This window comes from Drosophila pseudoobscura, chromosome X, assembly GCF_009870125.1.
Source record: "Drosophila pseudoobscura strain MV-25-SWS-2005 chromosome X, UCI_Dpse_MV25, whole genome shotgun sequence".
NCBI lineage: Eukaryota > Metazoa > Arthropoda > Insecta > Diptera > Drosophilidae > Drosophila > Drosophila pseudoobscura.
Window position 1 is genome coordinate 11808194 of NC_046683.1, and position 22029 is coordinate 11830222.

Genomic DNA, 22029 nt, shown 5'->3' on the forward strand with positions numbered 1-22029 from the left:
ATGTGCGCACTGTGCAACACTGGAAATGCGTATTTAACTTGTTTCAACAGGGAACGCCACCGTTTCTTACACTGGTCTTTAATGAAACTTTTTGACATTCTGTTTCAGTTTATCAACACTGTGAAAATGACCAACCAACACTGACAATGGCTTACACCTCGAAAATTACTTAAAATCTAAGACAAATTTTGTTTTAATTATTTTCCAAAGATAAACCAACACTGTTACTATCTGCATTAATCAACACTCCTACCGCCATTGACCAACACTAAGCATGCACCTTATTGCTGCATTCTTTCCTCCAGATGTGGTTTTCTTTGCGCCACTTTACATGCATTCTCCCCCATTTATTCGGGCAGCTGGAACAGACGCAAAAAAAAAAGAACGCGTCCTCCAACAATGTTGCACCTTCAATTCAATTGCCACAGCAAATAAGGTGCACCAACAAATACAACAACAACAGAGGCAGAGGCAGAGACAGCAGCAAAAACTAAAATTCACGCAAGCCATTAAAAAATAAATGCAAAAAGCTAAAAAAAAAAAAAAAAAAACAAAGAAAGAAACAAAAGCAGGCTGGAGACTTGGAGGCACTTAAAACGCCCGGAGAGGAGACCCCATAATGAGTTAATAATTTCTGCGGCAAGCAAGCCGCGACCGGCAGTTGCTCATTAGTTGCACAGACACTAACACACACACAGAGGCAGGGGCAGACACAGACACACACACACATAGATACAAAACAGAGCAAGGCCCAAACGCAATTACGCAAAAATTCTAATACAAATTGCGACAACAAAACGAAACATGCTCTCAAATTTAAATGAATTTAGGATCATAGAAATAAATATTCAATATTCGATAAAGGAAATCTCTCTCGATGGCTACAAAAATTCTTAATTGCAACAAGGTTGCGCCTGCGCAAAGAAAGAAAAAAAAGAACAAAGGAAAAATAATCACAATCAGAAACAGAATCAGAATCAGAAAATCACTTTATGACAGAGGGGGACCTCCTACCACCCGTTGCGAGGGGCCAGGGATGGGGGGGGGGAGCCCTGGGGAATAGGGAGATCGTATTACCCCTTTACTTATAAATATTTATAATTGCTACAAAATTGCAAGCTCCGCCTGAGATCGGGGCATGGGGCAAAAAGAAGAAACAATTGAAGCATGCAGTGGGTTCAAAGTGTTGGTAAAGCAGCCTGCTTCAAGTGTTGGTAAAGGAGTATATTTAGAAAAGACTCGAGACTCTTCTTAGTGTTGAGTCAGTGACGGATGGGAGTGGGAGTGTTGGTCATTTCTTTTTGCTCCTACACATTTATATAATGAAATATAATAATACAATATTTATTCCTTATGAAAGCATAAGTTACCCCTTGATAAGCCTTGAAAATGCGCGTTTGTATATGCCCTTTTATTCTAGAGTTTTACAAACATTCTCCTTTATTAAATTGTATTAAATTCTTGCATTCCGGCTATTCCCACACTTGAAAGATAGTGGTTATGAGGCCGCTCCTCCCCACATTCTGAAGTCCCATCTGCAGTTTCTGAAGAGATGGCGCCTCTGTTCCGCCGCTTGGCGCCGGAAGTTACCCCAAGACTTCCCCTGCCCCACCCTCTTGCCCACCCCTTCCCTGTTCTATTTGTCCTACCCTCTCTCTCTCTCACTCTCTTCTGCCAATCTCTGACCAAGCACTTAGCTTTGCGTTTTTTTTTTCTTCTTTTTTTTTCTGAAATCAAATTCTGTTGATTTTTGCAGTTTTGTGTGTGGCCCAGAAAAATGCATTTCCATATTACATATTTGATAAAATTCAGCAAATTTGATCGAAAAGCGCATCCGGTTGGAGGAACGGGAAGTTCAATAAAAAAACAGAAAATAGTTGTCTGTCTCCGGCGATGGTGAGGGGGGAATGCATTTTTACATTTTTGCATAACTCCCTAAACCTTTTCTTTCACTAACTTAGTGACTCATTCTAGCAGAAAAGTTGAATGTCAGGCCATGAATACAGTTCTTAAAAGACAGAAAAGAACATACCTGAAGACACGCGCAAAAAATGACGAAGGTATTGGCTTAAACTCACATTTCATGATGGAAAAACAAACTGTATTTTCATAAAATATATAAAGTTAAATACACTTTGAGTTTCAGAAAAACCTACTTTATTTCTGTAAAACTTTCGCTTTTCATTGGAAGCACAAAAAATTCATATTTTTCTATAAGGAGATTATAAAATTTATAAACGAAGCAAGAGTGTTTATAAAACCATTCGCATTTCCGTTTCATGGAAAGTTCTAGATTGTAAAACAAATTTTCCCCCACTTTCAACAATTCCAAATAAACTATTTTTCAGTTTTAACAACATTTGAGTTCTGGTACACATTAAGAGATTATCTATAATCCAATCACCATTTCTAGGCTTATTTTCACACATTTTAAAGTCAGTTGGAATTAATTTTTATAAACAAAAACTTGCTCTTATAAATCTTTAGAGATTTTGATTGGAGAGTTTTTTCAGAAGGTTTCACAGAAATCTTTTTCTTAGACCTTAGAAATTTTCGGAGACCCTTGGGAACTTTTTCTGTGTTTCCTTTTAATTTTTCACCACCATATTCTACACAACTTTTGGATCTTTTTCTCGACTATATCTTCTCAATATTTCCTTCAAAATTTATGGGACTTTCGCTTTTTCGCCTTCCTTTAAGCCCTCGTTTTTTCACACATTCAAAATTCGGAAACACTCACCATAAACGACAAACACCGCAGTTTCAAAACGTTTTTTTAGTGTTTGTTCTTGTTGTTGTTGTTGTTGTTGATGATACAGTTGTTGCTGCTGTTGTTGTTGTGGTTTCTGCTTCTCCTTTTCTTGTTGTTGTTGTTGTTGCTTGTTGCATTTAATCTGAATCTTTGATATTTGGGTTTTGTGTGAAAATTTAGCTTGTCGAAAAAATGAATTTTTGTTTGCTGTATTTGGGATTTCCTTTTGTTCGCACGAAAAATGTTTTCACTTGGAAAAAATTGTTGCAATCGAAAAAAACAGAAACGTTTTTAAGGAAAACACACACACAACCCTTAGAGCATGTCGATAACAGAAAATTATACAAAATTTGTAGTTTCAGTTTTTCGGTACACAAAATAATTTATTCGATTTTCAGTTTTTCTCTTCCAAAAAAATTGTCTAAAAAGTTGTTGTAAGTTTTTCTAAATTTGTAATGGTTGTTTGGTTGTTGTTGTTGTTGTTGCTGTTGTTGTTGTTTGGTTGTTCACACACACACATGAAGAATGCCGCTTTGATGTGTTTCATTTGGTTGTTGATTTTGTTGTTGCTGCTGTTGTTGTTGTAGTGGTTGTTGTTGAAGTTGTTGGTGTTGTTGCTCTGGTTGTTGGTGTAGTTGTTGTTGTTTCATTGTTGAACAAATTTTTTTGTTTTAGAATACGATTTTTTGTTGTGTAGAATTTTTGTGTTAAATTTTTTCTTGCTTTTTTTTTTTGTTGTTTTACTTTTTTGTATTATTTATTTTTGTTGATAATAATATTTATATAAAACATTTTGGTTGTTTGTTTTATTGTGTTTCGAGTTTATGCCTGGAATAAATTAATGGAATATGGAATATTAGGATTTTTTTTCGAATATCAGAACTAATTTTTGACACTTGAAAAAAAATTTCAAAAAAAATAGAAGCAGAAAGGGAAAGACTTTTCTTGAAGGAATACAATCTTTTCAGATCATTTTTGCAATGTTTTGGTAGACGAATCATTCGATTGGTATTGTTTTTTTTTGAATCGAATAAAAAGCGAATATATAAATTGAAGTCTTTTATCTTTATCTTCTTGTATTTTGTGCAGTTCGACTTTGTGTATATTTATAATAATAGATTGATTTTTATAAGGTTGTTTGATGTATTTTTTGGAGGTATTTTTTTGGGTTTCTTGTTGGGGGAAAAAAGCACTCACAACACAACGCGCGCGCAACGATGGAACCGAAGAAAAGTTGAAACAAAAAACTATGTATTTCGGAAAATGATTTTTGACAATAAAATTGAAATAATATTTCCTGGTTTTTGAGGCTGCGAGGATGGTGCATTCGTCACTGCTGCTGCTTCTGCTGCTGCGGCTCTGGTATTGTGCCCCGTGTGGCCGTGTGGCGGCGCGCGCTGCAAGTCCAAACAAAAATAAACACGAACGAACGTATGAAAGTATCTGCAAGAACTGCAATCGCATCGCGTGTGAAATCTCTGCGAAAGTCCAAAGCCGACAGAACCAGCATTAGAGCCAGGCAGTGGCAGAGAGGCAGCAGAGGCAGCAGAGGCAGCAGACGCAGGACCAGCAGCAGTGCCAGTGCCAGTGCCAGTGGCAGTGGCAGAGCAGCAGTGGCAGCAAAGCAAAAAACTAAAGAGAGAGACAGAGAGCGAGAAGCGCACCTTCGTCGATTCGTAGCCGAGACACGAACATGCAAGCTCTGCGTGTGTCTATGACTCTGTGTGCTTCTGTCTGTGTGTGTGTGTGTGTGTGTGTGTGCTTGTGCCTAAGAGCGCCGCACGCGCTTCGGCAAAGAGCGACGCGACGACGACAAAAACGCAGCACTGCCTGCTGCGACTGAGGCAGCGACAGCGACAGCGAATGCAGCTTGAGTCATCTCTTAGCCGCTCTTTCACTCAAAACTCGCAGAGAAATAGAGGGAGAAAGGATGAGCTCAGTGCAGCTACCTCCCTCTCCCTCTCTCTCTCTGTCTCTGTCTCTTTCGCCCAATGGTCAATGCGGCGTATGCGTAATATATCCAAAATGTGCAACATATCATATTAGGCACGGGGGGGTAGCAGCAAGGGACTAATGCCTGCCATATGTTTTGGTTATAGTTTTGACAATCCCCCCCCCCTGCCAAAGGATGTGTGGGTGTGGGGAAGCCCATGATCTTGAAATGGAAAGGACATAAGATACAAAGGGAATACCAATATTCTTCAGAGCCTCCTCAAAAAAAACTTTTTAAATATTTTCAATCATAAAAAAATCTCTGAAATTGAAGACAATTTGATTAAGATAAAACACCTTGCAAACTATCTTTAAATATTATACAGGATCCCCGTTTCTGTCTATAAAATATTTGTATCTGAATCTGTCATTATCTTATCAATTGGTTCTTTAGTTGAACAGAAGTTGTCCACCAAATATTCTCATAGATCTGTGAAAAACCAAATGAGACACTCCATTCAGGATCTTCAAAAACTGGAAACCTGTAACACTCTCTTGTCACTCTCCCACAAAGGGGTATCCTTCAGTGGGAAAGAGGACACAAATTTCCTTAGGAGCAGCTTTAAGCTCTCCACAGAGGAAAAAACTATTGGAAGAACTATGGGAATACCATTATTCCGACGGCAAATCCGACTCCATTCACTCTAATTCTTTCGCTTGATTGTTTCACAGAAACTACAGGTTTTTACAGGACGATCCCATTGGACAAAAATCTAAACAAAGGAAAGTTCCCTGATTATCCAGAAGGATCCGTGAGTTCCAAAAAAACTATGCGAAAGATCAACAATTTTTTGTTTTTCAAATATTTTTGAAGAGTAGTTTTCTAGAGTCTTCCAGAATTGTTCTTGAGTTTGATTTCGTGTTTTCTTGGTTTTCTATTTTGGCACTTTTAAGCACTTTGAATATTTTTGGTGGCCTTTCTTTAAATACAATTTCCAGGCTGTTTTCCACGCACACTTTTCCTTTCGTGTGCATTCAAATAATATTCTTGACAATAAAATTTACAGAAAAAAAAAATGAAAAACACTAGAAAAAAAATACAATTGGAAATACGTTTACGCGCCGCGAAATGTATTTTATTTTTAAGGGAATTTGAATTTTTAAAACATATTTCTGAATTACTTTTCTTTCAAGTAAAAACTTGCATTCCAATGAGGGAAATTTTTGACAGAAAAAAAATCCCTTTTTCGCGCTTTTGTGACTTTTGTTGATTGGTGAAATTTGTTGTTGATTTTGTTGTTTGTTTGTTTGTTTGTTGTTTGGAGTGTGTGGCGGAGGAGTGTGTTGTAAAAAATAGTTGTCTTGAGATGTTGTTTGTTGCCGTCTTGTCAGCCGTCAGAGAGAGATAGAGGATGCTTCTTCCGCGGGCTGCGTACGTGCGCGACAACGTGCGGATCTGTTATGATTCAATACGTTTTCGATACGTTTACGGTGCCGGACCGCAGCAGTGGCGGCGGCAGCGACGCGGCGATTCATTTTTTGGCCAGGAGGCGCGACGCCAACAGCGGCAGCGCGACAGGCTCACATACACACACATGCAGCCCAAAGAGAGCCACGCAGAATGCAAAAAAAAAACAAAAACAACAAAAAAACAATAAAAGAAGAAGCCGCCAAACTCCGCTCAAAAGCTGAGTGGAAAAGCTCAAAGCGCAAAACGCATTGGAGCAGCGCAGTCGACGCTGACTTTGACGTAGACTGCGCTGCAATAGGCCTCAGAGAGAGAGAGAGAGAGCAAATAGTTTTGAGAGAAATGCAATGGCGCGCACTCTTCTTCCAAAAATCGCTCAAACAGAAAACGTTTTCAAGATCATTTCCGAAAAGGACTTTTTCTAGAGGAATTTTCCTAAGAATTTATGGATTTTCCAAGGGATTTTCAAAGGAATTTTTTGGTTTTAATTTTGGGAAAAAATCCAAATTTATTAGATATTTTTTTTTATTCCAGAGAATTCTGTAAAACACGACTGTTTAAGGAATCTTCAATGGGATATTTTTAAAAAGATTTTTTTCGTCATTTTTTTACTGGGGAAATGTATGGAATTTTTGAAGCCAATTTTAAATGGAATTCCTTGGAGTTTTCTTAAGCGAATATAGAAGGAATGGAAGAATTTATTAAATGAATGAAAGTGAAACCAAGGAAAATTGTGTACTCTCGTGGCGCAGAAGAATAATACCAATTTATATAGAAATCCATAAACCGAAAATCCCTTGGAAGACCGAATTTTCACCCAAATATTGCAATATTTATTCAAATTTCACACGAAATTCCTTTCAAACCCCTAGTTTTCTTTCCTTAAACATTCTTAACTACATTTCGATTTAGTTTCCATTGATTGTAGCCACAAACGAAAATCACAAATGCCCTAAGTAAATTATGCAAAATGAAGTACGTTGTTTAATTATATTTTCACGATTGCAAAAGTGGCACAAACTGAGAGAAACTGTGAAGAAATAGCGAAATAAAATAACGACAGAGAGAGAGAGAGAGAGAGAGAGGAGAGAGTCATCCCCCCCTTTCGACTCAAACCCTCCACAAAACGATCTTTCCAAAGTGAAATTTCTATAACAATTTTTTGGCAAACTTTTTTTGTACGAGTTTAAGTTGCTTTTTCCACCAAATAAAATTGTTGGCAAATATTTTAGTAAATTAGAAATTAAAAGAATTTTTTTTTTATATTTTTTGGAATATTTTTTGGAATATTTTTAAACTGTATTTAGGCATATTTTTTGTGGCAAAATGTGCGAATATATTTGATACATAGTTTTAAATTATTTGATTTATATTTATTTTTGAGTTTTTCGAGTATTTTTAACTTGAAAAAAATATCACACAAATTTATAAAATGATTGATAATTTTTGTAAATTTTTTTTGGCGCGTTTTTAACGTTTTTTTGGGTTGGGGGAGGGGATTTTTTTTGCGAATTTTCGGTTGATTTTCTTCTCTTTTTTTGGGGGGAGGGGGGAGAGAGGGGGCACACAGCACTCACAGAGCAGGCGACGACGAGACGAGGAGCAAGCGATACAACCGAATGAATAGACCCACTGACGGACGACTGTGGCGGCAACAACGACAACAACGGACAGTGCGGTGCGATGGCAGAGACGCTGGCAGAGACGCTCTGGAGAGCGTCAAGGCAGAGAGGAGTCCAGTCAGAGTGGCGGCAGCAGAGGCAGAGGCTGAGACACTGGCAGAGACCGTCAGCGTCAGCGTCCACTGCGCTCCAAACAAAAGCCAGCCAAAAAACCAAATCAAACACACACACACACACACACACACACACGCAGAGCACAGACACAGAGTGAGAATTGGCAAATGCAAAAAATACAAAAAAAAAAAAATCAAAAGAAGTAAAGAGAGGGTATAGCAGCAAAAGGGGTGTGGGTGGGGGAGGTGGGGTCAGCACACACTCACTCTTGGAGTGAGAGCGAGAGGCAACGAGGGAGTAGTAGTGCAAAAGTTGCATTGGTCAAAGCTAGACAGAGACGGGGAGACCACACATAGAGAGTGAGTGTATGTCTCCAGTGGGAGTGAGAGAGGTAGATCCTCCACAGGCAGCACAGAAGATGTTGCCAGCAACATGTTGCGCCCGCATCAGCACCAAAAAAGAGCCACGCAATGAATGCCCCCCACACACACACACACACACATAGGCACAGAGGCGCACACAAAGAGAGCGAGCGAGTGAGAGCACGTTTGCGAATTCTTAAACTGTTTTTGCAAATTCTCTTTTGTTTGCGAATTTTATCAGCGGCGCGCGCTCTCCCGCACACACATACCAATACACCTGCGTCGCTTACTCTCCGCCAGCGTGCGCTCTTTTTAAGCAGCCCCCCCCCCCCCGCCATCCATCACCCCCACACAACACACTCAATGAGATCTGCCGCTCTCTCTCTCTCGCTCTCTGCCTGTGTGTGCGAGCGTGCGAAAAAAGTTTGCAAAAAAATTAAAAAAAAAAAAAGAAAGAAACGATTTTGGGGGAGAAGATTTCGCAGACATGGAAATAGAAGTAAAACAAAATTATACATAAGCTCAAATAGGCAGAAACCAAAAAAAAAAAGAAAGTATGAAGAAAGGAGAAGAGAATTTGATCGCGGTGGGGATGGGGGAACCAAAGCAGGCAGATATTAGAAGAGGCAAAAGAAGACGAAGGAGAATTTGCTCTACATCTTCTATTGATCCATTAAACGCAACTCTTGTTGACTGAAATTGTATATTGAAATGCTGTAATCGATCGTTTTCATATCATATATTCTTCTTTAAAGAATAATTTACTACTCAGTTTCTTCGTAATACTTGTTCTTTGAGCAATTATTGTCATCCTTAATCAAATCGACTAATGTTTAGAGGGCTCAAACGATCGTTTCCATGGTGCTTAATAATACTTAATAGTAAACCCAATTTCTTTGTTACTAGATCTTCAAAGAAAAGGATGGACAGATCATTATCCCACATAAAGATTCGGAAATACTACCGCTAAGAATTCACCCCCGTGTTAGGATTATATTTTATATTTATATTTACCTCAAGAAGGTCCTTCTAGATATGTAGCTTCAAAAAGAGGATGAAGCTCCAAAAATTCCAAGCAAGGTAGAGCTGTGAATATATAAAAACATAAATTAAACGATATTTGTAATATAAAAAGAGTTTCTTTCAGTGTTATTTAAAGAACTTTTCTTCAGGTTGACCTTAACCTTTTAGTTCGGAGAATCTTTCAAGTTTTTCTTATAGAAATCAAAGAATATTAAAAGAAAATGAGAAGGGATTTTCTACAGCGATGTTCCTTGGCCTGATCCTTTTTAATTTGGGAATGATTTGTTGTTAAGTACATTTTTGAAGCATTGCTTGAACTGCTTAAACTGTTTTATCACTGTTTGGTGGTCATTGGCTGATCAGGGTAAAAAAGCATCAAGTCCATGATCCTAAAACTGTGAGGGTTGCAGATAAAGCTCTCTCTCTCCCTCTCTCTCTCCAGCGTTCTCTTTGAGCAGTTTTGAGCAGCACTGTCTTGCGTTACAATGTTTCAAGGGCCTCAAAACTGTAAAAGCTCTGCATTTTATCCCTTAGTTTGCCTCTTCTTTGGATATCATCTAAAATCTGTGAAGACAGTATCTCCTCCACCTGTGCACTGCTTGATCGACAGAAGGTACCTATTTTCGTGTGCTTCTGAGCAGTTTTTTTTGTTAGCTTCCTCGCTTGCTCTTTGAGCAACCCTTAGGTGGAGCCGCTCTGAAACAGCTTTAGAGCCACTGATCGTTCAGCACAAAGAAGCTTTTGGTTTATGAACTACAGCGAAAGCTCGCTTTCCTTTCTATCAATGTTTGAGAGCCACTGAGGCTTACAGTGTCATGTTTGAGAGCCATTGATAAATGCAAAAAGAGGCTTTTCTTTTCGTTTTTTCCTTTTCATAGGGTATCAAACTTTTCCCCGAAAATTCCACCCAAACACCGCCCCCCCAAAACCCCTTACCACAATCCTCCGCCTACCCCCCCACCCCTAATCTTTAGGCCTCGCATTTATGTGTTTGTTTCTTATTTTTCAGATTGTGTTTTTTTTTGCTTCACTTTTATCGTGGTTTTTGTTTTTATTTGAAAATTCGTTGTTTGCTCAATAAAATCGAAAATGCGACGACTCAACGCCAAACCTCCGCGCACAGCCGTCCCCCACCCGTCCATGCGGCATGGGGCACTTGCCCCAAAACAAAACGCATTGCGAGGATAAGGGGTAAGGATGTGGCAGGGTCTAGGACTTTGCCACTGTCTGCACGCAGTCGCCACACACACACCCGCACACACGTAGTCATAGACGAGGCGAGAGAGCGAGGGAGAGAGAAAAACCCAGACATTGACTCCAAAAAAAAAGGCGACAACGACAACAAACAACAACTTCAGTGGCGCCCCAAACCCCCCCTGTGCACCACACGCCGCATCGCACACACACAGCCTACGCTGCTGCTGCTGCTGCACCCCCCCCGTGACCAAAAAGCGGCCGACAGGACGCAATTTTCCACCCACACACAGGGCACACAGAGCACACACCGACCACCCACCCACACCCCTTTGTTGTCCTGCTTTCGTTCGGCTTTCCTTCGTTTCGGCTTCGTTCGCGTCGCCTTCTTCGTCTCCTTCTTGTGCCTTCTCTGTGTTCTTCTTGATATTTTTTTGTGTCTGCTTCTTCTTTTTTGTTGGCCTGCGTTGCCAAGGGTTTCCTTTGTTCCTTTCAGCCGCCCACTAGGCGTCCTTCCAGCCCTAGCGCCACCCACCAGAAGACGGGCGGCACGGGGGTCGCGGGCCGAGGCCAAGTCTGTTGCACCCAAAAGCGTGCGACCCGCGACGCAACATGAGACGAAATAACAGCAGCTGGTAGCAGGAGCAGGAGAGAGGAGAGAGAGCGTAGTAACAGGAGGATCAGTAATATAACAGAACAGAAGGAATAACACTAACAGTCACAGGGGGCTTACAGGGAGCTATAACAGCAGCAGGAGAATTAACAGAAACATTAACAGCAGCAACAGTAGCAGTAACAGTAGCAGTAACAGTGGCAGTAACAGTGCCAGTACATTTAACAGAAAAACATAAGCAGTGCCAGATCGAACCACATTGAACAGGTAACATTAGCGTTAACACTGATGGACGAAGAACAGAAATTACAGAATAACATAACAGAAGTTATTGAAATAATACCACAATTACGCTAACAGCAGGAAAATACACATAAAATAGACAAATACAAATAAGAGAATGCATAACAAAGCACTTAACATAAGCTATAACAGAAAAGTCTTGGCAACAGCATTAACATAAAAGTATGTTAATACTGTTAACATCATTCTTTCAAATCAGATCAAATACTCAGACAGTAAACATAGCTGTTCGCTTAACAGTTGCTTTAACAGTAACAGCAGCATACAGAAGAAACACTTGGACTTCAACGCAGAATTAACATAAGCTATAACATAACAATAACATTGCCATGCCTACAGAAGTGATAGATAGCAGGTGCGATAACATAAAGTTAACACTCGCTGCATACAAATTAACAGCTACGCTGACGTTGATGTTAACGCTGGCGTCGCCTAATGACTAACGGACACCCCTCCTCCCCCCTTCCTCTCGCACATCGCCCCTCTCACCTATCTTCAGTGCCCTGTCGTTTCGTTTTTATTATATATTTGTTTCAGTTTTTGCGTGCGTCTATTCCCCTCCCCCACTACCGAAAAAAAAAACACCCACCCACCGAAATCCCTTGCCCTTCGACGGCAACAAACACCAAAAAGAAAGAAGCAAAACGGCATTTTTTTTGTTTGTATTTTTGCAATTTTTGTTTTGCTCGTTTTGTTCGTTGCGTTTTGGGTCTCAAGAGCAGAGAGGAAGAGAGCGGAGAGAGCGGCACACCACACACACTCTCTTGAGATGCACTCGGTGGTGCTGCAGGGCGCCAAAGAGCGAGAGAGCAGAGTGAATTCTTTTAGCATGTTGCCCAAAGCGATTGCTTCTCTCCTTTGGCAACATGCGCGGCTGGCAACATTCTGCGGATTGGTTGCCGATAATTGTTGACAAAATACATGAAAAGGGTTGATGCGTCGCACGATGTACGAAAACGGTGGGTGGCTGGAGGGGGTGGGTATTTCTCAATTATGACAAAAAATTAATCATTTAATTATAGTACATAATTTCCATGCATTTATGCATGGTTGTTTTTCAATGGAATGCAATTCAATGTACCTTGGGATATGCGATGAGTCTTATCCTCCATTATCATCATCATTCGAGGATACTTATGGACTTATGTATATCTCTTTCGACGTTTTCGACTTGGCAATGGTTCTTTCATATGAAGTGCGCATGCGTGAGGGACTCTCCGAATTTTCGCAGCTTCCACCATTGTTGTAACTCCTTTTGAAATCGAAGTTTCGCCACGTGACCTGTAGGGAAGGAAGTTGCTTTTCTTAAGGTTTGGTACAGATTTCACATACATTTATTGTACTTACAACAAACATACAGTCGGTGTTGCCATATTTGAAGAGCTCCTTGGACTTGTCGAAAATTTGATGGTCTGCAGCTGCAAAAAAATATCCGATTAAAATTTTGATTTATTCATCTACATTTTGTTTGATTTTGTTTTAGAAATCGCACTCAACAGGTCTATCGCTATGTCTATCGAAAATCTATCGGACAAACTGATTAGCGATTATCCACGCTCCAGCCCGAAGCAAATGGGAGGAGTCCCAGTGCCATCCCATAAGAAATTTTCAAATGCCAGCCATTCACTTATTTGAATGGCTTAAATTCTACTTTATTAACATTTTTGCAATTGGATTTGTCCTCCATTATTATCTGCAATTGTTTTTCCGTACTTTAACACAAATTTCCAGTGCAAACGACAACGAGAATCCCTCCCGTAGTTACAACATGGCGTAGACAGCAGACATTTTCCTACGAGAACGAGAACGAGGGTGGATTGTGCTCCTTCTAGGGTTCATATCGAGTGTTTAATGAAATCTTAGAAACCATTTTATTGGGGAATTATTTGCTCTATCATCCAGCGACTACCAGAGAGATTCTGGAGAATTGTCACCCAACTTGAGAAAGTAAACCTTTACATTTAGAGGTAGAAATGTAAAATTTCTAAAACATCTCAGCTTTTTTTCCTTTCAATATAAAACATATTAAGTTCCAGTTCCTTTAAATATTATAGTACACCTAAGTGCACTTCTAATCTCATCAAAGTCTCAAGAAGATCAACTTGAAATGTTCCTCTAATCGTTCCTTTAGTTTTGAATTTGATTATTTCAACTTTATTCTGTAGATCTAATTATTTTCTTCATTTCTTAAAGGAATATCAGGATATTCTATTATGGTCTGATCCATTTTCCTCGTCCCAAATGCTGTAATGAGGAAACAAAACGGAAACCTGAAAATGCATGTATTCATTGCATTCAACCGCAATGTTTTAACTATTTCCGGGACAAGGCCCGTGCAAAATACAAACTCTGAGAATATCTTCCGCTCTATAAAAACCTCTCTTGGCAACAACATCCTTGGGCTTTTCTCTATCGTTATCTTGCTCTCATGCACTTCTTCTTACCCCACTTCCACCTCCACCTCCACAGCCACCCCCCTGCAATGATCAGCTGTCTTCCGTAGAAAGTAAGTGAAACAAATGCCGTTAAACAGCTGCATCTCAAGAGCAAGTAAAGGTCGCAGCCACCACCACGAACCCCCCTTTAGATGCACCCTCCTCCACTATCGGACAACCCCTACACACACACACACACACTCAATAACACACTGGCGTATCGATACTGCGTGAACAGGCGGCAGCGCAGTTGCAGCAGTGGTCGCAGCCGCAGCACAGAGTCAAGTTGTTCGCTCTCACTCTCACTACATCACGTTCTCCCTCCTGCTCACGCTCGAAACCGACCATGGGCCTTGTGGGTTGGGTTTACTTTACAGTTGTTGCCCCACAGCCTAAAAACAGATCGTACATATGTATGCATGTGTGTGAATGCATATGGCTGCCTCTGCTTGTTGTTGCTGTTGCCCTTTTTCAATGTGCACGCGCCGCACGATTTTGGTGTGTGTGTTTGTGAAGCGAGATAAAAAGAAACAGCACCAAACACACACACACACGCAGCTATTTATCATTCGTATTTGTGCGCGCAGCGGACGCTACGTCGTCGTCGTCGTCGTTGTCGTCGTGCGCTCGCTCGATTGCATTGCAAATAGGCAGCAGAGCGGTGTGTGGTGCAGGCGAGCGCCAGAGCGAGAGGCAAGAGAAGCCGCCTGTCTCAATGGCCTGTTGGTATTTTTGTTGTTGTTTCTTTTTGTATAGTTTTTTGCCGTTTTTCTGCTGCTTCTTGTGCGTCCAATTGGGCATTGCAGGCAAATATGTGCATGTCCGCATGTGAGCGTGCATGTGTGTGTGCTATGCTGATATGCGTATGTGTGTGGGCTTATGACCAGCCTCTTCTCTCCCTCACGTCCAATACCGGTATGGCATTTAAAACGCATAAACGTTGATTACACAAAATTGACAATTTGTTGGTCTTTTTTTCGGTCGTCGCTTTTGTTTCGGTGTTGGTGTCACATTTTAAATTGACCAAACAGAGGGGACCGGACCATCGTTTTTTTTTTGTTTGCTTTGTATGTATCATGCCCGTATGTGCATACGTGCATATGTATGTACGTATGTTCGCTCTCGCTCTAGCCCAGCCAGCCTGCCAATGCGTCTCTCTGGTTACTTAAATCTACCCAAAGGAATATAATTACCGTAAAGTGGGCGCCACAAAGGGGGAACCCAGCTATTCAAAACTCCATGGCTCCAAAAACATATAGGAAATCTATACATTTGGGCGCAATACGGCGAGCCGGTCTAGGGGCGCTGCACGTGCACATTTAATTACATACATACATGTGTATGTTTGTAGAGCGGAGCATTGCCAGCTTTCATCGGTTCTCCACAAAAAAAAAATAATACAAAATAATAAAGCAATTTAAGCTTAAGAACACTCGCACATAAAGACAACATTTAATTGCAGAAATTGTCGGCCTAAGTTATTTTTGCGCGCCGTTTTGCCGACTGCCAAGCAAAAAGCTGAGGTCTGCAAAACACGGTCTTGCATCGTGTCGGAAAGCTGATTGCTATGAATTTCGTGCAAATAGGGTTTGCTTACACAGAGAACTTATAAAAGTGCATGGGAAATTGAAATCAAATGCTAGAAATAGATGTCATAATTCAAACGTTTTCCGTAAAAAATTATATTTTATCAAAATTTTCTTTAAATATTGAGAACAACACCCGATTAATTTTGGCTGCGCTCGCAACTGGTAAGCTGGCAACTCTTTTCGCTCACACGAATACAACACATGCACATCTTAGTCACACGCATACGCGCACACAACGGCAACGTCTACAATTTTTTTTTTCGTGTGTGTTCGACATTCATAATTTTTGTGGTGGAGCGAACTGCCTGCAACAAAAAGAAAATTTAACCAAATTTGCCGAAAAGGCCGTATACATCGAACAAAATTAAATTTAGCCAGAAACCTATCTCGTGAGCCCTGTGACCTGTGAGTGTGCAACTTTTTGTTCCACCCCGTTTTTTTTTCTTGTTTCTCTTGCAAATCCCATTGTTTTTCTCTCTAAAACTACGAAATTTAGTGTAAAAGTGCAAAAGAACATAAGGCAGAACGTGGACACCGTGTTGAAGGTGGCGGCCAGCAAAGTAAACGCGCATTTTACGCAAAAATTTGATACAAAAAGTTGATAAAAACCGACAGCGGCTTAACAAATCTGCCCAAAGGTGTGTTTGTGTGTGCACTGTGCTGGTGTGTCTGTATAGGTTTTTGCTACGAAAAAATTGTTTGTGCGTTGCGCTGCTTATTTTTGAGGTTTTTTTTTTTGTTTAATTAATTTGCAAAAATTATTATTTTCCTGCAAAATTGTTGTTCTCTTTCTTTGTCTTCTTTTGTTCTTGTCGTTTTTGTGCGCGTCTCTGCCTCAGGCCATGTGTGTTTATGTGTGTCTGTGTGTGTGTGTGTATGAGGAGGGAGTATGCGTGCGTTCTGCTACGCGAAAAATATCGCTCGCATTAGTGTTAAAATTCGTATTAGGTGTTTAGCTTAATTGGTAATATTATTGATTTTGTGGCATGCCACTGTGGCTGATTCTACCTCAACCGCAGCACCCGCACCCCCCCGCAAAGCCCATGCTTGGGGTTCTGCCGCGCGCGCTTATGTTGGTGTATGTGTGTGCCCAATGTGCGTGCGTGTGTCACCTAAAAAGAAATCAATAAATTTTAATACAACAAAGAGCCGCACTCGCACACACACACGCATGGATATAAAGTGTTGCAAAAATTGGTTAGATTTTCAACAATTTTGTGCATTTCCTTCTGGAAATTTCCCCGCCCCGCTTCTCGTTCCACCACACGCTCCCCCCTTGCGCTGTGCTCTTGACAACCGGCCATATTCCGCATGCACACAGTGGGGCGTGCGCGCGTTCGCCTGTCGCGTCTTCCGTCCGTCTATGCCATTGTGCGTCATATGGGCCAGTGTGACCGACCGATTACACTGTGCAGCAAAATACTGGTTTATGGTTAAGATTACACTTTTATGGGGCTTTCTTGTAGAGTTCGTTTTTGGGGCCATATCGTATGCATCTGACAGACATCGAGTGCTAGTGGGAGCTCCTTTCGAGTCCCAGCGATCAGGAATAAAGTCCCCCACCAGAGGTGGAATATTTCCTTTTCTTAAGGAGCTTTAAGAGGTACAAAACAGGTCTGCACTGTAAGAACCCAATCACAAGAGTGTACTATTTGCGGGGCATGCAAAATTCTATCAACTTGCTTCTATCAAAAGTTTCCACTTGCTTGGAGGAAAGTGAAAGCTGGAAAGCCCTCTACCACCAACCCAGACACAACACACAGCGCACAAACAAGCACCAGAACCAGCAGCCAGCAACCACCAACAGGCTGCGTCCTTGAACACATTCTCACATTGCAGCAACAAGAAAATTTATTTGTATTCACGTATCTCAAACAATTTTCCACTCTACTTTTGATTGTACCCTTTACAGAAACACACGGAGCAACACATCGTTTTGGAGTAGAGGAAGTAACAAAGAAGCCGCCCAGAAGAAGGAAGCCACCTAGAAGAAGCTGGAAAAAGTTGAAGGAAAGCAGAGAAAATGTCGAGTCTGCCACGCCGTATAATCAAGGAGACACAGCGCCTGATGCAGGAGCCGGTGCCTGGGATCAATGCCATACCGGATGAAAATAATGCTCGCTATTTCCATGTGATCGTCACCGGGCCCAATGACTCTCCCTTCGAGGGTGGCGTCTTCAAGCTGGAACTGTTTCTGCCCGAGGACTATCCGATGTCGGCCCCCAAGGTGCGCTTCATAACGAAGATCTATCATCCCAATATCGATCGTCTGGGCCGCATCTGTTTGGATGTGCTCAAGGACAAGTGGAGTCCAGCGCTGCAGATACGCACGATTCTGCTGTCGATTCAGGCTCTGCTCAGCGCACCCAATCCCGATGATCCCCTGGCAAACGATGTGGCCGAGCTCTGGAAGGTCAATGAGGCGGAGGCCATACGCAATGCCCGCGAGTGGACCCAGAAGTATGCTGTCGAAGACTGAATCCTTGTCATTGCCGGCACCTTATCATAGCCTTGAACGAAGCAGGACGACACGAAAGCACGAGATGATAATGCATGGAAGGAGGATGATCTTGCGATGGGTGCGTGACGGGGACAGCGACTGGAGTTGTAGGGCGGGTGGGGTAAAACAATGCATAAGCATATATTAAAACTCTAAAGAAAAACACGAAAGAAAACAACAAATAAGAGAAGAAAATGTTATAAATAATTTTTCCTATTTTTTTTTTTTTTGTCTCGGGCGGGATAACCAACTTATTGTTTCCTTCTGTAAAATTAAGCGATCGAGATCCGGGTATGATCAGTGCGCAATGACGGATGGATAGGAGAGGTGTTACGTAGAACATGGCGAAAATATCGAAGAGAACTCAGTAAGATATGGAAGAGAGAGGTAACCATTCGTTGTAAAATTATATACCACAATACATGTATCCGAAATACCCATTGATTTCAATTCGTTTTGATTTCAATCAATTTTGATGGGGTCCGTTGGGAGGTTCGGGCTTTCAAAGCCCCCCTCCCGGTATCTATATACATATATACATAAATATATATCGCTATACATATATTCGTATCTGTATAGTAATCGCAACTGAATAAACACACACAAACACCCACAACATTAACCTTTAAAGAGCCTAAATCGGAGCATTCGATAATAAATCAATTACGAGGGCAAGCAACGTGTGCCAGAAATGGAAAGATGTTTATTTTTTGTCACCGCTTCATCGATTATTCTGTGGATATGTCGATTCGTATGTTTCAATTGATCAAATTTACATTTCAGCTATGATTTATTAAAGTTTCTTTTATTAAGGCTGAGGGCAAGCGATAAATTATCGATAACTAGCTTCTTGGATTGATTTATTTAAAAAAAAATTACAATCTTAATATTTTTGAAAAGTTCCATAATTAAACGATAACATATTAACTTAATACTTTTAATTTTCACAGTCCCTTGATTTACAAGTAATTTTTGTCCATTTCGATAAATTATCGATTGATACTTGAGCATTGGCTGGGTTGTGTCTGAGTCGCCTCTTTGATAAGCAGATTGTTTTACTTGAACACTTTTTTAACCAAACAAGAAGCCTTTAAGCTATTAGTAATTTTTGAAAAAAAACACCACAAAATCACAAAAAAATCGATTTAAAAAAAAAATCAATAAATACATACAATATATATTTATACAAAAAAACTAAACGTAGTGGCTTGAATTTGTGAATGTTTCAAGGGCAGTTCTCAATGAAAAATTATGTACAGTAATTAATACATTTTTTTTCACCCAAATAACAAAAAAAAATGAAGCAAATTAATGAAATAAATAAATAAAACGTAAACACAAATCAAAGACATGAGGAAACACAAAAGCAAAAACTAAACATATTTATTTCTAAGAGAAAATAAGAAATAAATGCAAAAATGAAAAATAAAAAAATTAAAAAAAATAAATAAATTAATCGTTGCGTATTATTATGGATTCATTCTTTAATTCATGGTTAATGCATTTTTTTTATGTGTAATCCGGCATAGACATTGATAGTTATCTGATGTATAGGACCTTTCTACCTATACGACGATCGGGTCTTCCTTGTGGCCGATTATTATGCTTCATTCGCTGAACCATTTATCAATGATCGAGTTTTCGATTGTTCCTTGATATCCTCTATGCTGGCTTCCGATTGAGTCACTTGCTGTTCGACTTCCAACTTCATGTTGTTAATTGTTTTGTCCTGCTGCTTAGTCCTCACATCTTGACTCGTAATACTCTCCTTCAGGCACTCTGCCTTAATTTTCTCAATAGCATACTCCGCTTCCCTAATTTGTACGTTTCGATTTTCCAACTGCTTTTCCAGGTCCTTAATTATCCTCCTTTGATTCCCAATCTCCAACGCACTGATTATGTTCTCCACATCGCTGCTGAAGTTGGTCTGGTTCGTGTGGGACTCCCCCAGGACTTCCCTAATCGTGTTGCTGTAGTTCAAAAGTTTTTCCATTTCCCTAGCTTTATCCATATAGACGTTCAGATGTGCTTGCAATCTGTTCAGCTGGTCATTCTTCTCCTGGTACGCCCTGCTGTTTTCCTGACACTTTTCCGCGTACTGGAGGACTGGTTCGGCAATGAGGAGGCAATAAGAGCTGCACTGCGTTAGTAGCTGGACACTGACTTTCACTGAATCCTGTTAGGAAAAGCATCATGGAATTAACTTAAATCTGATTTGATTTAAACTTTCGATTAGTTTTTACCTCACTGACGACGGGTTGCACTCGTACAATGCTGGCTCTTGAATGCTGCAGCAGAAACAGCAGAAAAATCGCAAAAATCCACCACATGTTGAATGCTCTGAGAGAAATGAGACCCAACCAAAGTTCGAGTAAGGGAAAACCAGACTGATTGGGTCCACGCAATGCACAGTACAAAGAAGTGCAAGGCAATTCGTGCTATCAAGTATTCCGTGTAATCTGTAATGAGGAATATAAAGAGGAATTCTGTAAGAAGTCGAGTATTTTTCTCTTAATTGCCGGGGAAGATTAACTTCTCAGTAATTTTCTTATTGATAAGGCAGCCCATAGGGTATTCATTTCTTCAAGATATATACTCAAATGAAATCGGTTGGAAATTATTTCATATTTTTGAAGATACTTCATAGGCCTTGATCCATTACGAGTGCCTCTTCCTGTCCATCCAAATTCTACAAATTGTCCAAAATTTTACAAAATTTGACATGAAAATGTGGTCCCCCCGCGGTTCCCGTCTGCTGTTGTCAATCATTTGCTGTTTGGTGGAAGTTTTGGAAGACCTGCGGGTCTCCTCGATATGTCGGTGGGTGTGCGGCATTTCGGATGCATAACCCTTTGCCCGGTGGTCCATGTCCATGTCCACTATTTCCCCCTCCCCCCGGGTCTGGGCAGCAGATAGGGGGGAAAAAAAATGTGTGTCCTCTTTTTTGTGGATCCTTTTTTTGGTGTTCGTGTGTGTGTGGGTGTGTGTGAGTTGGCCACACCCCCCAAAAAACTGAAACCGAAAACCTTTTTCCCGCCTCTGATTGGGTGCTCTCGCTCTGTCCATATGTGTATATACGTATATGGATATATGGGATATATACTGATTCTGGGAGATTGAGGCCCCTGGACACACAGGACACCCAGGACACACAGGACACGGGACACAGGACTGTGGGCAGTCAAATGTCGAACCTAAAAGAATATTTTTCGTATTTTTTCTGTTCTTTTTTGTGTCTGTTGTGTTCTTAGTTCTGTTTTGCGTTTCTCTGTTCTTTCTTTTTTTTTGCCTTTTGCCTTTAGCCTCTCTCTCTCTCTGTCTCTCTGCGGGGTCTGTGTCGATTTTGTTTTTCCGGAAAATGTGAGTGGGTGCATTGGAAGGCACATGGTAAAACGCATATGCAAAGTGCGATGTTTGAGAGGGCCCTCCTCTGTGTGTGGGGTGGGGTGGGATGGGGTTTTTTTTATCGGCAGACAAAGGCGAGGCCGTGTGGCGAACGGGGCTGGGGGTGGTCCTGTCGGCTCGGGGCTTGGCCACGGCCATAACTATGGCTATTAATCGTTGCAAGCAACTATCAGCTGTGTGTCTCTCTTACACTCCTGCCTCCCTTTCCTTCCGACCATCTCTCATTTTACCTTTTGCCCAAGCCTTTGCATGCGCTTTTCTTTTTTTGTGTGTGTTCGAGGGAATTTCTAGTTTTATTTTTGGCATGGAATATAGCCGGATAAATGGTCGCCTAGACACCTGATTCCCTGCAGATATACACAGCCCTACCAGAGGGAGTATTGGCAGATCCCTCTCTTGGGGCAAAAGCCGTGTAGAGGCAGGTAGGGCTTGGTAACAAATTTAGCCTGAATTTAAAGGGCGCCTCCAAGAGAGTTGACAGGATAGAAGATATACAGAATTATCCTATCTTCTTGATTGTTTCCATCTGGACCAACTTATAGCCTTTCTTCACAGAGCATATCTCTGGGGGAAGGTGGGATTTTTCGACAGTTGTGGAACTCCCACTGGCCCTATCTACCACCCATCAAAAAAATATCTAATGACAAAGTTTAGTGATTAAATTGGTGATTTAATTGCCTTAAACAAAACCAGTTATGTTTGGAAGTTGGTTTGCCC

At 40.8% G+C, this 22029-nt stretch overlaps 2 protein-coding genes and 1 long non-coding RNA gene across 5 annotated transcripts; 1 reads left to right on the forward strand and 2 right to left on the reverse strand.

The window, feature by feature from the left end:
* Positions 1 to 3509: 3509 nt before the first annotated feature.
* Positions 3510 to 15366, reverse strand: LOC26533834 (uncharacterized). The gene is made up of 5 exons (XR_001452817.2): positions 15012 to 15366; positions 12731 to 12801; positions 12465 to 12664; positions 9265 to 9336; positions 3510 to 3580 (listed from the first exon to the last, which is right to left on the reverse strand). It is a non-coding gene; the product is annotated as an uncharacterized lncRNA (long non-coding RNA).
* A 112-nt stretch (positions 15367 to 15478) lies between these two features.
* On the forward strand, positions 15479 to 18768 carry ben (bendless). 3 transcript variants are annotated; one of them, XM_001354855.4, is made up of 2 exons: positions 15479 to 15569; positions 17320 to 18768. In XM_001354855.4, exon 2 carries the CDS (start codon positions 17431 to 17433, stop codon positions 17884 to 17886), a length of 456 nt encoding a protein of 151 aa, XP_001354891.1. In that variant the 5' UTR covers positions 15479 to 15569; positions 17320 to 17430; the 3' UTR covers positions 17887 to 18768. The 3 variants fall into 3 exon arrangements, with proteins under 3 accessions (XP_001354891.1, XP_015041758.1, XP_015041759.1); XM_015186272.2 differs by lacking the exon at positions 15479 to 15569 and adding an exon at positions 15611 to 15812; XM_015186273.2 differs by lacking the exon at positions 15479 to 15569 and adding an exon at positions 15904 to 16045.
* Positions 18769 to 19380: 612 nt separating this feature from the next.
* LOC6901528 (uncharacterized) lies at positions 19381 to 20303 on the reverse strand. Its single transcript, XM_002134166.3, has 2 exons — positions 20151 to 20303; positions 19381 to 20083 (listed from the first exon to the last, which is right to left on the reverse strand). Exons 1-2 carry the CDS (start codon positions 20235 to 20237, stop codon positions 19508 to 19510), a joined length of 663 nt encoding a protein of 220 aa, XP_002134202.2. The 5' UTR covers positions 20238 to 20303; the 3' UTR covers positions 19381 to 19507.
* Between the last annotated feature and the right edge of the window lie 1726 nt (positions 20304 to 22029).

What these genes read in the sequence shown, in the direction of transcription:
- ben (XM_001354855.4), top strand. Translation starts at nt 17,431, where the DNA reads ATGTCGAGTCTGCCACGCCGTATAATCAAGGAGACACAGCGCCTGATG.
- LOC6901528 (XM_002134166.3), bottom strand. Translation starts at nt 20,237, where the DNA reads ATGTGGTGGATTTTTGCGATTTTTCTGCTGTTTCTGCTGCAGCATTCA. An exon ending in TGCAACCCGTCGTCAGTGAG is followed by an intron (nt 20,084 to 20,150) that starts GTAAAAACTAAT and finishes TTTTCCTAACAG; the next exon opens with GATTCAGTGAAAGTCAGTGT.